The sequence below is a fragment of the Micropterus salmoides genome, unplaced genomic scaffold (genome assembly GCF_014851395.1).
Source record: "Micropterus salmoides isolate LMB-PRFRI ecotype aquatic unplaced genomic scaffold, ASM1485139v1 Ms_hic_scaffold_2, whole genome shotgun sequence".
Classification (NCBI taxonomy): Eukaryota; Metazoa; Chordata; class Actinopteri; order Centrarchiformes; family Centrarchidae; genus Micropterus; species Micropterus salmoides.
In genome coordinates this window covers 16,195,431-16,209,795 of record NW_024041150.1, presented here as the reverse complement: position 1 = coordinate 16,209,795, position 14,365 = coordinate 16,195,431, and the positions used below count along the sequence as shown (strand labels likewise).

Genomic DNA, 14,365 nt, shown 5'->3' with positions numbered 1-14,365 from the left:
AGGCTCACACAGGATAAACGGTTGACGATGGATGGATGGATGGACACTTTTCCATAAAAGAACAATAAAATGTTAGGGAAACAACATTCTTTAATTGTCACTTGCTGGAAACACATTAAAAAGTTAATTCTTGACAACGACTGAACCCATTTAAGTACAGGATAACTCTGATTACATCTGTCTACCGACAGTTGTATATTGAAATACCTTCCTTTCTGATAGGAAGTCTTCTTGAGGTGCTGTAAAAACACATTTCTCCATAATTTCTGAATTGAGTTGTGGACAACTAGGACCACATAAATCAAAAAATAGACAAAACAACAACAACATTTCACTGCCCAAGTTAGCTATTGTCAGGGTCAAGGGTGAGCAAAGCAGGAGAGAGCCCAAATGCACAACACAGAGCAAAGATACAGTTCCAGGGTTTTTAATCCAAAGTTACAGGCAAGACGAAACTCACAGGCAGTGGAAACTGGCAACATCCAAAATGCAGAACACACATCATACAACAATGACCGGACGGGGACTGAACAGAAAAACCAAACATATACAGGTGAAACTTGAAAAATTGAAATATCGTGCAAAAGTTCTTTTATTTCAGTAATTCCACTTAAAAGTTGAAACTAATATATTAGATAGACTCATTTCATGCAAAGTGAGATATTTCAAGCCTTTATTTGATATAATTTCGATGATTATGGCTTACAGCTTATGAAAACCCCAAATTCAAAATCTCAGAAAATTAGAATATTGTGAAAAGGTTCAGTATTGTAGGCACTCTAATCAGCTAATTAATCCAAAACAATTGTTGTTCTCTCAGTCTGGTTCAGTGGAATTCACAATCATGGGGAAGATTGCTGACCTGACCATCATTGACACCCTCCACAAGGAGGGAAAGCCTCAAAAGGTAATTGCAAAAGGAGTTGGATGTTCTCAAAGTGCTGTATCAAGGCACATTAATAGAAAGTTAAGTGGAAGGGAAAAGTGTGGAAGAAAAAGGTGCACGAGCAGCAGGGATGACCATAGCCTGGAGAGGATTTTCAGGAAAAGGCCATTCAAATGTGTGGGGGAGCTTCACAAGGAGTGGACTGAGGCTGCATCAAGAGTCACTACACACAGACGGGTCCTGGACGTGGGCTTCAAATGTCGTATTCCTCTTGTCAAGCCGCTCCTGAACAACAAACAATGTCAGAAGCGTCTTACCTGGGCTAAAGAAAAAAAGAACTAGTCTTTTTCTCAGTGGTCCAAAGTCCTCTTTTCTGATGAGAACAAATTTTGCATCTCATTTGGAAACCAAGGTCCCAGAGTCTGGAGGAAGAATGGAGAGGCACACAATCCAAGATGCTTGAAATCCAGTGTGAAGTTTCCACAGTCTGTGTTGGTTTGGGGAGCCATGTCATCTGCTGGTGTTGGTCCACTGTGCTTTATTAAGTCCAGAGTCAGCGCAGCCGTCTACTAGGACATTTTAGAGCACTTTATGCTTCCTTCAGCAGACGAGCTTTATGGAGATGCTGACTTCATTTTCCAGCAGGACTTGCCCACACTGCCAAAAGTACCAAAACCTGGTTCAATGACCATGGGATTACTGTGCTTGATTGGCCAGCAAACTCGCCTGACCTGAACTCCATAGAGATTCTATGGGGCATTGCCAAGAGAAAGATGAAAGACATGAGACCGAACAATGCAGAAGAGCTGAAGGCCACTATGGAAGCATCCTGGTCTTCCATAACATCTCAGCAGTGCCACAGGCTGATAGCATCCATGTCACGCCGCACTGAGGCAGTAATTCATGCAAAAGGAGCCCAAACCAAGTACTGAGTACATATGCATGATTATACTTTTCAGAGGGCTGACATTTCTGTATTTAAAATCCTTTTTTTATTGATTTCATGTAATATTCTAATTTTCTGAGATTTTGAATATGGGGTTTTCATAATCATCGAAATTACATATAATTATATCAAATAAAGGCTTGAAATATCTCACTTTGCATGTAATGAGTCTATATAATATATGAGTTTCACCATTTAAGTTGAATTACTGAAATTAATGAACTTTTGCACGATATGCAAATTTTTCAGGGACTAATGAGCAGGGCGGGAGCAACACAGGTGGCAGGGATCAGGGCTAACGAGGCAGGCAGAGAGACAGCAGGGGAAAACAGAGAGACTGGCAGGCAGGCAGATTACTGGGGGAACAGACAGAACACACGTTACAAAATACCAGACAAGAATCTAACCCCACATAGTAACATAAACCCAAACCAACAGACAAGCACTGACCAACTATAAAACACGGATAATCACAAACAAAACCTAAACGAGAACACAGTAGAACACAAAGGCAGGGAGTAGAAAACAACATAACGGGGCAAGGCGGGACAGAAACTAGAATTAGGCAGTACACAAGACAATTACAGAATAGGACAGGGACTAAGGCAAGCACAGATCAAAACTAAAAGACAGGCAACAGTAAATAAACTAACGCTGGGCAGACTGAACACAAGACAGGACTGAACACCAAAACACAACAGACCTTAATGACAGATACAGAACTGATAAATAAATAATCTCACAAAGAAACTCAGGACAGGATCGTGACAGCTAAGACAAGGATAGTTCATTAGGCTACATACTGTACGGTATTTGTGGACAGCTACATCCTGGAGTTCATTGAGCGTCTGCAATGAATGAACATTCTACAATGATCGTCAACAGATGGGTTGCCGTTTGTCAATTCACCATCAAAGACACCTTTGGATGTAAAGGCAACATATTTAGCATTAATGAAAACTAACCTGAATCACAATCATCCGATTCAGCTGTCACACGCATTTTTTAAACACTGGCACTGGGGCTGATAATGTGCAAATAATAAAACTATTTACACAACAAATACAACTGTTTATGTTTTGGTTTACAATATGCAATTTGAGAAACGGGTCTATTCTTCGTTCATTGTGCACTGCAGCTATTAAAACCCATTTAATCCCATTTGTCACAATAGTGACCTTAAAATGTTTTTCATTTAGGCAGGCAGGAGCACAAAATAACGTACCTTTCTCAAGTTATACAGTAAAGTAGTAATGTCACATATGTATGAATGTGGATCAAACACAACAAATCTTAAATGTTAAAGTAGAGAGGAGCCCAGTAGGCCTATTGATTTTCATTCTTTACACACAATAAGCTTTGCAGACAGTTGTAAATAATCTTGAAGATTCTCCACTTGTTATCCTGTAGTTACACAGTAATATGAGGGGTGTGGGCTGTATTCTCCCAGGCTTTATAGTCACACAGTAAAAACAAGCTATGTGCTGTTCACTAATTCTTTCTCTGTACACATAAACAACAAGGCATGTAAGGGAGGATATAAAAGGAAATTATTCTATTGTTTTGGGGTAATTTTTCTTCTTGTCTTCTGACAAAGATGGAAGCTATGCTCACCAAATGCTGCCTCCTCTGTCTTCTAAGGAAGACATAAAAGAAAAATAACTACATTAAATCATTTTGACATGTTAAGTGCAGTAAATTTAACTTTAAATTGATCTGAAATTGAGCTGGCATCCCCATGCCAATGCCTAACTGTGGCAGCTGCTGTCTGCATATCTTTAAAGTATGATTAAATTTTGTGTAAAATTATACCCTGCACTGTAATAGCACGATACGTTGGATCATTGCCCTCCAAAAAGGACATCCCCTCTCACTTGGCTTCCCCAAGAATTTATACCACCACACGCCACTGCTAAAACAACATATCATATGTTACAAACTAGTCATAGGTTTTCAGTGCTGTCTGTGACGGCCTATCAGAGGAGCCTTAACCACAGGAGGCCTGGCCTTCAGCTGCATGCTATTTTTACTTTCATAATGTCAGTAACAACCACAAAACACATAACTCACGTTTGTTGTTGCTGCAGCAGAGATGAAGACCGGACAAAGTCTCTGTACCTTATTTAATCATTGCACGTCTGTAGCAGAATGCTAAATGTGTGAATTAAACAGGGTTTAATAAAGCTTCATCATGACTTTTGAAATGCAAACATATATTTTAGGCATTTATTGAACCTGTTGTCTGAATGTGTCTCTTCTAAAAGCGTGAGAAGATGTAACGTGACACTTGCACAGCCTCATATGAAACCGTTCACTCTCCTCCAGGCAGCACTTTTTTCAGACATGACAGACCACAGCAAAGCTACAGTGGGTGCAGCTCCCATCCATCTTCACTGTGAAATGTACTCAGCCTTCTCAATGCAGATGTGTGTTTGCAGTTAATATGAAACATTTAGAGCAGTTTCATCATTGGCTGACAGCAAAATTTTAAAACTAAAAAATTATAATATAATATCAACATTACATTATTGTGCAGTAATCATGTTGCCAAGTGATTTTTATCTGCTGTCGATTTCACAATGTAAAAAAATACAATCGATGATAAATGTGAAACACTTTTTTTTTTAATCGAACAGGCCAACAGTTGATGTTCTGTTTTAATAAAGATAATTCTTGTTTTTGCAGCAATGTGTTGTTTTATGTAAAATTGAGAGCTTTTACTTTGAAAAGTTCTAAACGACATTCAAAAGACTGGCCTGCTGTGGCCTGCTTCAGACACCTTTTAAAAAGCTTCAGGAGTCAGGCTTTTGAGAGTACCTGGAATAACATAGAGAATATGACAACATGATGACTTTTTAAATCACTTCTTAAGGCTTTGGTGATGGTTTTTCACAAGTGCTGGTCTGATCAGTGTAAATAACAAGACACTGGATACTGTATGTCCCGCCACCCCAGGAACTCAGTGTTGTACCTTCACTAAGTACTGCCAGTGAATTACTCCACAGCTATTCATAAAATTATATACAGGCATTGATTACATTCCTGTTTCTCTCTCGGCAAAATTATCAATGTTTCTGTATTTGGGGTAGATCTCTGTCCCAGTGTCTGAGTCTCAGACTGTGGAGGTCCAGTCTGGTAATAATAATGATAATAATAATGATAATAAACCATGATGTGCTGTCTACCCTGATGTCACAGGAATCATCAATTCGAGACCTCTAACTTCCCTCAACACACCCAGAATCACCTTTCTTATTGACTCACTCAGAAGGTCTCCACCCTGCTTCCCCTTCCAGGCGACTTCAAGGAATCTGACCTCCACAGGCAACAATGGAGGCAGGTACAGCACCTAGCTGACACTTTCTGGAGAAGATGGAAACAGAAATACCAGTCAACGCTTCAAAGTCAGAGCAAATGGCAAGAGAAAGGCCAAAACATGAACAAGGGTGATGTGGTCCTTCTGAAGGATTCTCAAGCCAAAGTCTTTCATGTGGACATTCCCTTTGATCTCAGTTCGTTACATAGTGGTATCCAATTAATGTCAGGAGTGTCATGGCACCTTTTTATATACAGGCTGTGCATGGCACACATTATGTGGCCTTCAGTATCATACTCTTTAGCACCACCTTGTGGTAGTTTGTTGTAAAAGACAGTGAGAACAGTTCCTGTTGATCAGTTCAGCGTGACTAGTAGATTAAAAGTCAATTGGAAAGTGAAGTGCAACATGTAAAACTTTCACCTAGCAGTCAGACAGAAAGCTCCTCTCCTCTTTTTCTTTCTGTGCCTTGTAGTGCCTTGTGATTTTGCTTCTTCTGTGTTTTATCCACATTTGCACAAATCACAATGGAAAAAAAAACAAATTACTTCATGATAATTTCAAGCAATCTCAAGAAATTAGGCAAGGCAAGTTTATTTGTACAGCACATTTCAACAACAAGGCAATTGAAAGTTCTTTACATAAAACAAAGCATACAGAATTCTAAAAATACATTTAAATATTTATTTTTTTAAATAGTTGAATAGAAAACCAAAACAAGATAAAACAGGACAGTAAAAGTCACAGTGCAGTAAGATATTAAAAAGAACTGACAGTTACAGCAAATCTGCAGTTTTCTGGAAGTTTGTTCCAGATTTATAAAAACTGAACGATGCTTCTCCATGTTTAGTCATGGGGACATAAAGCAGACCTGTCCCAGAGGTCTGGATGGTTCATAACGTAGCAGAAGATTACAAATGTATTTTGGCTCTAAACCATTCAGTGCTTTATAAAACAACAATAATATTTTAAAATCAGTTATTTGACTGACAGGAAGCCAGTGTAAAGACCTCAGAATTGGAGTGATCCATTTTGATTCATGGTCTCAACCATGTATCGAAAGGAGGGATGTTAGATATTGTAAATAGATGGTGGTCGCGCACCAGGGATTTTTCATTTTTTGCTGAAAATCTTTGTAAGAAATATGTAATTTGTGCTACTAACAAAACTAAAGAACAAATGAAACAAAGCTGTCATGGTTTGAGGTTTTGCCTTATGCATATAAGGTATGAGAGGCCACCCACATAAGACAAGGGGTGCTACTCTGTCTTATGTGGGTGGCCTCAAAATAGGTTAAATTTTGACAGTTCTTAACAACTCCAACTGCCTTTATCAAAATTAAGACAACCTGACACCCCGCTGCAAGACTTTGGCTGCATGTTTCTTGGTTTGGTCAGCAAAGTTGTTGTATCCCAGTCCTGATCATCGGATCAACAACAAGATGACAGCCGTCAGAGCTTGCAATGAACAGATTCCAATAGTACTCATTCATTGACATTGATACTCTTACACTCACTCTGTCACACAAGGAAGGTAAAAAAAAACTGTTATCATCATTGTGAGCGCAAGAGGACGCGCAGGGTTTTCCCTCCGTACATGGTATAAAGCGAAATTATATGATCACAGAATAGATCAAACTAATATTTGTCTATCTTGTATAAATTGGTTTTGCAATCATATGTCCCCTGGGCCTGTCCCTTCAATTTCTAATTATGCAGAACTGATTGAGATCCCCACCAGAGATACACACTTTATCAGAGTCTCTGTTGTTCAATCCCCGTTGGTAGTTTAATCACATATCAACCCAGTTCTAGCCCTATTAACATTACTTTTAACGATGGAGATGTGATAATTAATAAATCCCTTCACGTTCCTGAATATAAGGACATACCACCTACTGGTAATTTTTATTTGCTGTTCTTACCTCCAGGATGGTCTGGTTGTGGTTATTTTGTTAATCTTACCATTCTTAACCAGTCCGGATCTGTGGCTGCGAGTCACCTGCTGCCCCCGTGTTCCTGCTCGACACCCTCTGCTACAACTATTGTTACTAGTCCTATTGTTATTATAATCATTAACATAACGATTATTATCATTAACACTACTATACATATCTATACCATTTTTCATTTAGTCATTTAGTCTATAGAAACCTCACCTTTACTGTCTGTACCTCTGTGTGTGTATATTGTGTAGGCTGCCTCTCTCCCCTCTCTCTCCTTCCATCTCTCTCTCTCTCTCTCTCTCTCTCTCACCACCAACCGGTCGAGGTAGATGGCCGCCCACCCTGAGCCATGGTTCTGCTCGAGGTTTCTGCCTCTTAAAAGGAAGTTTTTCTTTGCCTCTGTCACCTAGTGCTGCTCTTGGTGGGAATTGTTGGGCTTCTGTAAATAACTTCATAGACTATGGTCTAGACCTGCTCTTTTATGATAAGTGCTGTTGTTGTGATTAGGTGCTATATAAATAAAACTGAATTGAATCTTAACCTAGCAGTAGCCTACTTATAACTTTAAATCAGCACTGAGAACATGGCTACATTTAAAAGCAGGTTGTGGCTCAGTTCTCCAACCTTGCCTCCAACCATTGGCGTGTTTCTTTAAGTTAAAAATTGGGCATTGGTATACTTCCATGGTACGGTGTCACATTCAGTTCGCATTCAAACTCTTCACCTTTCGGCGATATTTGCTGTTTTGAAACCAAAATTGGTCACCTACGTGATTTGTGCAGATCCGATGAGAAAGTGTTTTAGGCAGAGGACACTCTTTTTTCTAGTCTGCTACACTGCTGAGTTTGGCAGCTGAACAAGCTAGGACGGTTAAAGACTGCTGATCACACTGTCCGTCGGACAGCAAGGAATTAGAACAGATTAAAGGAGGATCATTAATCAAAATAGAGAAAAGAAATGGACCCATTGTTGAACTGGAGTAGATCAGACCTTCTCCCTTTAAGGATAACACATTGTTTTCTATTATGTAGATACAAACTAGACCATAAAAATGCATTTTGAGATAAACCAATTGCACAGAGCTTATCTAAAAGTAGATAGTGATCAACCAAATCAAGCTTTTTTGAGATGAATTAAAATGGCCCCTGTAAGATTACCAGTATCAGATGTTGAAAACACATTATTAAGTTTTAAGAGAGCAATTGTTGTTGAATGATTAGGTCTAAAACCGGATTGCAATTGATTGGTGATTGGATATTATTGGTCCTAAGATACTGTGATAACTGATTAAATATTAGTTTCTCGAATACTTTAAATAGTATAACAGCATGAAACATTTAACTTGCACGCACTACACACTTTATTTATCACTTATCACCCTCTGCATTCAGCTGAACCTTGTGCACAGAAATGTAGAGTGTGGGATACAAACAAAACAGAAACATCTCATTTCAATGTTGGCATAACAGCACTACTGGTGCAAAACTCCACAGAACACCTACCACGTTTTTTATATTTTTTTTATCTCAATCTGAGCATATGTTTAAAACATACAAAGTTAAGTGTTTGTAATGATATGGTAATTCAAAGAACAAATGTTTAGTACTTGCCCATCGTTTCAATCTGTGAGGTCTGTTTCATTAATGAGGTCTCTACCAGGAGAAGTTCCGCCTTCATCACTCAGCATCATAACCACACACAACAAAGATTTTTATGTTTCCAAACAGTAGAAAGACTTTATAAAGTTAGTTCTGTATTTGAGGAAATGTGATTGTTGAGCATGGTGTCAGTCTCAAACTGTGTCACTGCTTCCCTCATCTTAGTTCACACTTAACAGACTTGGTGTTCGCACAAATTGACATCCCTGCTATCTTGTGAAAAAATGCACGTTGCAAGGTGACACTTTTACACAGTCTGATTTGAAAGCATTTACTCTACTAAAGGCTGCACATTTCAAGACCTGACAGATCAGAGCAAAACTACAAGCATGAAGGCACCATCCATCTCCACTGTGAGATACATTTAAACCTACTGAGCCTTGCGAACATTAATCCAATCATTCATTATCATCATTGATTAGGTAAGATTTCAGTTGCTATTTAACTGCTTTTGTTGATACAAAGGGTTGCTTTGGTGCTGCTTTGTTAGCTGGTGATTAGAGCTGTAACCAGGGTTTAGAAATTAGTGAGGTTCAGATTTTTTGTTTCATTTAATAGAGCTTATTTATGAGAATTCATACCAAAATTACACCTAAACACAACCAAAACATTCATTAGGCTAAATGTATCTGAAATGTAGTCTAAAGCTGTCATCACAAGACCATACAGTTGGAATGACATGCGTAGACTACATAATGGGCATTGTGACTATATGAAAACATGTAATACAGCGGGTAAGTGCTGAATGCAGAGGACGGTCTGGTTGATATTACAACCTAATAATTTGACATCAGCAGCTGTTTGCACCATTTTCACCCACCCAGAAATTCACAAAATGGTACTACCCAAAACTCTCTGGTTTAGGTGTTTTGAGGAAACAGTTTTTGAGGTTGAATATCCGCATGGTCCTAATGCCTCAATTTAAGTTGATCATGTTATCAAATGTTTTTTATTGAAATTATTTTATGGATAGGCTATAGCCTACATATAATTATGGAGGTCTGGACCTCAGTGACCTCACTGCTGGTGATTCTTGTGTATGAGCCAGGTGGGAAAGAACTGTAGGTCACCATTGTCTGCTTCATGATACATTACCAGTTACTCTCACTCACACAACTTGGTTTAACCATGGGTCAAGTGGACTGCAAAAAACATCCACAAAATGTTTGGCAATACAACCGCAGCTTCTTATTTTGCTTGTGATAAGTGCACATGGTACAAGCATGATAAGACACTATCATGTATCCTGATGGGGACTATATTGTGATCAGCAAATAAGCTCAACCATGTTGTTGTTGTTGTTGTTGTTGTTGTTGTTGTGTAGAGAAAGATTTGAAAGAGTCTTTCCATTTAATTTCAATTTAAATGTAGTTTTTTGGCATGACAGCGTGCAACAACTTTGCCAGAGCATGTTATCACAAACAAAACATTCATAATGAACAAAATAAATAATACAATGAATAATTTTCAATAATAAACATTCTCTCTAGTGGACCGTCTACATGACACTGGGTTGCCCCTGGCAAATCAATCATTGCTGGTTAATGTAAAATGCATCATTACCAGTGTGTTTGCACCAGATTTAAAAGCTTTGGTATACTGTAAAACAGAGAGAGATTCACCCGGTGGTGAATCAGCATTGTGTCAGCTTATTTGGCAAGGGCTTGAACTGTAGCAGATGTTCATTTATATGTAAATGTCTGCTATGTGTAATAATACACTACTGCATGAGGTATCCTGAAAAGAACAGTTGATGAAGAGTAAACTTCCTTATACTGTATAGACTTATAAAGACTGATACATCTTTCATAGACTTCTAAACTTTTGCTGAAACATTACCTAGATCATCTCAAGTGTTTTCAAGATAATAACTTTGTCCTTTCTCCTTGCAGCCCTTTTCCTGAAAGTCTTTATACTGGTGCAGTCATACTGTATGCACGATGATGAACTTTACCTTGGTAACAGCTTTACTCTGTACCTTCAGTAAGTACAACTACTGATTTCTTCTCAATGCAGCTAGCTTTCCTTCAATATTGTAATCTGCAAGAGCTGAAACATACAGATTAATAACATATTGTATGTGCCTTGTTTGTTTCCTGTTGAATTACAAGTTTAGGGAATAAGTTACTGGTTGTTTGTTTCAGGTTGGATCTCTGTCTCAGTTTCTGAGTTTCACACTGTGGAGGTTCAGCCTGGTGAAGAAGTCACACTGATGTGTTCCAACTTTACCAGCACGCCCTCTCACATAAACTGGTTCAGACTGAACAACAGACCCAATGCCAGCTGCATCTCCTCTATGTTCAGCTCTGATACCAATGCTACATTCTGTGATGGATTTCAAAATAGCAAATTTAATATGACGTCCAACACCACAACCATCTTTCTCAAGATCAAACAAGTGGATTTATCTGACTCTGAACTGTATTTCTGCGGATTTTACTCAAATGGAAACTCAGTAATTGTCAGTGCAACTTATTTAAAGGTTCAAGGTAAGATTGCTGTAAAGTGTTGTCTGTCTTTTGATTGTAAAGAAACAGATATATGCCCTTTTCATTCACTGTCAAAATAAGGACTGAACTCAACCCACAAGAGGTAGAATACTAAACAAAAAGTTTATTATGTTTCTTGTTGAAGCGTTTGATTGAATAACAGAGCTAACTTAATTTCTTTAAAAGGCAGTGATGATTCCCATGGTGACGTGGACAGCAAGTGTGAAAGTAAGATTCTCCTGAAGATTTCTTTCATTGTGCAGATTATCAAATGTTTCAAGGTACATACGCTAAATTCATTTGCGTCCAATTTCATTTTCTCTCAAGTCTCTAAACCCAAAATAGACAATAACTTAACTTAAGCCCCTTTTCCAATGCACAGTACCAGCTCGACTCGCCTTTGTTTGGTTTTCCATAGTAGAAATGTTGTACCTGTACCTGCTACCAGGTACTTTTTTCGTATCACCTCTGTCGAGATTCCAAGCGAGCTGAGGTTATACTAAAATGTGACGTGAAAACAAGGCAGATTGCTGATTGGTCAGAGAGAATATTCACTATTCATTGCATCATCATTGCGTGCGCCAGACAGAGGCCAGCAACAGAAAGTTTTACTTTTCACACAGACCGCTGCAGCAACAACGGCAGAGGAAAACACAGCTGGAAGCTTTTCATACCGCTTATCAGTCTTTACATTTTGAGGAATGTTGAAACTTTTTAACTTAAAAAAGAGAAAGCTGTGTGGATCGCTGGTGTGTGTGTCGCATTGAACATTTTTTTTTAGTCAACCGGCGTATCAATAGCTAACCTGGCTGTTGTAAACAATGGCTGGCTGAGCAAGGTTTTCCGACTTGTTAACTTGAACGCCGTCAACTCGGGTGTGACGTCATTCCCAGCTCCAACCTCCCACTTCCGAATGGAACGCACCAGATATGCAATGGAAAACGGAGCAGGGCCAAGCCGAGTCAAGTAGAGTCAAGTCGAGCTGGTACTGGTAATGGAAAAGCAGCTTTAATGATTTCTTGTAGAAGCATTTGATGGAGGCACAAAGCTCACAAGTGTGATCTTTGGTGCTCTGAGCTTTTTCCTCGTTATGGTCGTCATCAGTCTGGTTGTCAAGATCAGGAAACTTTATACAAGTAGGCTACTTACATATTTATTTACTTAAAAATACAACTTTTACAAATAGAGAACATCCTGTTTGTCAAAACATATTAACAGCAATATTTGAACAATGAACTGACCAGATGTTTCTGTCATTTAGCTCAGAAAGAGGCACAGAGTCTACAACACAGTGAGGTAATAATATTTTAGCCGAAGGTTGATCAAAGTCTATTGTTGTGTCTTGTCTGGATTAAGTAATTTATCATTTAATGATTTTATGTTTTCTCACTCAGATGAGTGACTGTAAATACTTTTATTTACAGAATCTGGGCTCTGATGCTCTGACCTATGCAGCGCTGAGTTTCCGCTCGAAAGCAAAAAGCAGTAGAAGGCCTGCATCAGAGAACCAGCTGGAGACAAATGTTGTGTATGCTGCCACCAGATAGACTCAAGAAACATCTGGAACAGCAGCTCAGAGTGGAATTAATGATTTATCAAACTTCTTCTAAGGAGGACTTATATATATATATATATATTGTGCTGTATCTGCTACAATTTGAATTCTACTTTCCAGCCAAAGTTTCCTTCCCACTTGTTTTGTTTCTTAATCGGAGGAGGAGCCAGTAATTAATGACAGACATTAATGATTGTTAATGTGTCCTATAGCAAGACTTAGAGGGAAGTCTGCAGCAGTGGAGGAGTGAGTGAGGTACACATCACTTGTTTGACAGGAAGAGACATTATGGTGTGAATGCAACAGAGCTGAAAATCATGAGGCCCGTTAGATCAAAGCTCTGTGAGAATAAAGTCTGAAATTAATTAAATACTGGCTGACATTTTAATTTGTGATTTGAAAGTAAGTGTGTATAATGACAAGGTTAATCTGTGAAGAAAAACATAATTTTTAGTTAAGAATTCTCTCATTTGCCAGCAATCTGCTGATTGATGTCCATTTCTCCACTGTGGTAACAAACAGCACAACCTGGATTAGTGAGGTCTCTATATCTGTATCAGTAATAAGGTCTCGACCATGAGAAGCTCAGCCTTCAGCTCTCTGCATCAGAAACACTCAGAACAAACACTTTTATGTTGCTAAAGAACAGACAAACTTTATAAAGCAAAGATGTTTTATATTTGTAGAAATGTGATTGTTGGGCATCTTGTTAGTGGTAAATCAGTCTGTAACAGTCAGGAATTGTGTCACTGATTCCATCATCATGGATCAAATTTAACAGACTCAATGTCCACACAAACTGTTTTCTTGTCAAAAGATACCTATTTCAAGGCGACACTTGCAGTCTCATATAAAAGCATTTACTCTGCTGAAGGCTGCACATTTGGCTGCACAGCAGGTGAATATCCCATCCGTCTCCACTATGAGATGCATTTGAACCTACTGAGTCTTGCAAACATGAATCCAATAACCATCATTGGCCAGGTAAGAGTGAACTGCTATTACTGATACAATCCTTTAATCACCTACTATTGAGTGAACATTACATTATAAAACATAATGCTTAATGATGATTAATGATTTTCAATGGCATACTTAGGAAAACTGTAACAATTACAATTCTAAAATATTTAAAAATGTTTACAATGCTATGAATGAATGAATAAAGTAACTCCAGTAAAGCACACTGTCATATAATTATTTTAATGTGAAATTTTCTGCCTTTGATATATTTTTAGAGGTTAGATTGAGCATGAGATCCAATCACCTGTAATTTTAAACTTTTCATAAGCGCAGAAAACTAACTGTGTAACTAGTGGCGAGTCTCTTAAAATTGTAAAAAATAAAATAAAATTTCAAAAAAAGGTATTTACTGTATTTTACAAATTCCCCCAGCTCATAAATGGTCACTGTGATTTTGATCAAGTTCACTAACTTTCAGATTCCACTTCTTCCTCCTGCCTGGTCATCACCTCACACCCTTCACCTGTCTCCTTACCTGCAGCTTATTATCCCCATTAGCCTCCGTAATTGTTTCAGACCCTAATCGCTAGTTCTTCGCCAGATTGTG

General features: G+C 38.4%; 1 protein-coding gene across 1 annotated transcript; it reads left to right on the top strand.

Moving 5' to 3' along the window:
* Positions 1 to 10,647: 10,647 nt before the first annotated feature.
* On the top strand, positions 10,648 to 14,002 carry LOC119911891. Its single transcript, XM_038730873.1, has 4 exons — positions 10,648 to 10,734; positions 10,896 to 11,240; positions 11,427 to 11,596; positions 12,635 to 14,002. The coding sequence occupies exons 1-4, from the start codon at positions 10,692 to 10,694 to the stop codon at positions 12,785 to 12,787; spliced, it is 711 nt and encodes a 236-aa protein (XP_038586801.1). The 5' UTR covers positions 10,648 to 10,691; the 3' UTR covers positions 12,788 to 14,002.
* Positions 14,003 to 14,365: the final 363 nt, after the last annotated feature.

Bases quoted from the DNA above. Each gene is read 5' to 3' on its own strand.
- LOC119911891 (XM_038730873.1), top strand. From the start codon at position 10,692: ATGATGAACTTTACCTTGGTAACAGCTTTACTCTGTACCTTCA. The intron at 10,735-10,895 runs GTAAGTACAACT...TGTTTGTTTCAG, and splicing joins AGCTTTACTCTGTACCTTCA to GTTGGATCTCTGTCTCAGTT. The intron at 11,241-11,426 runs GTAAGATTGCTG...TTTCTTTAAAAG, and splicing joins AACTTATTTAAAGGTTCAAG to GCAGTGATGATTCCCATGGT.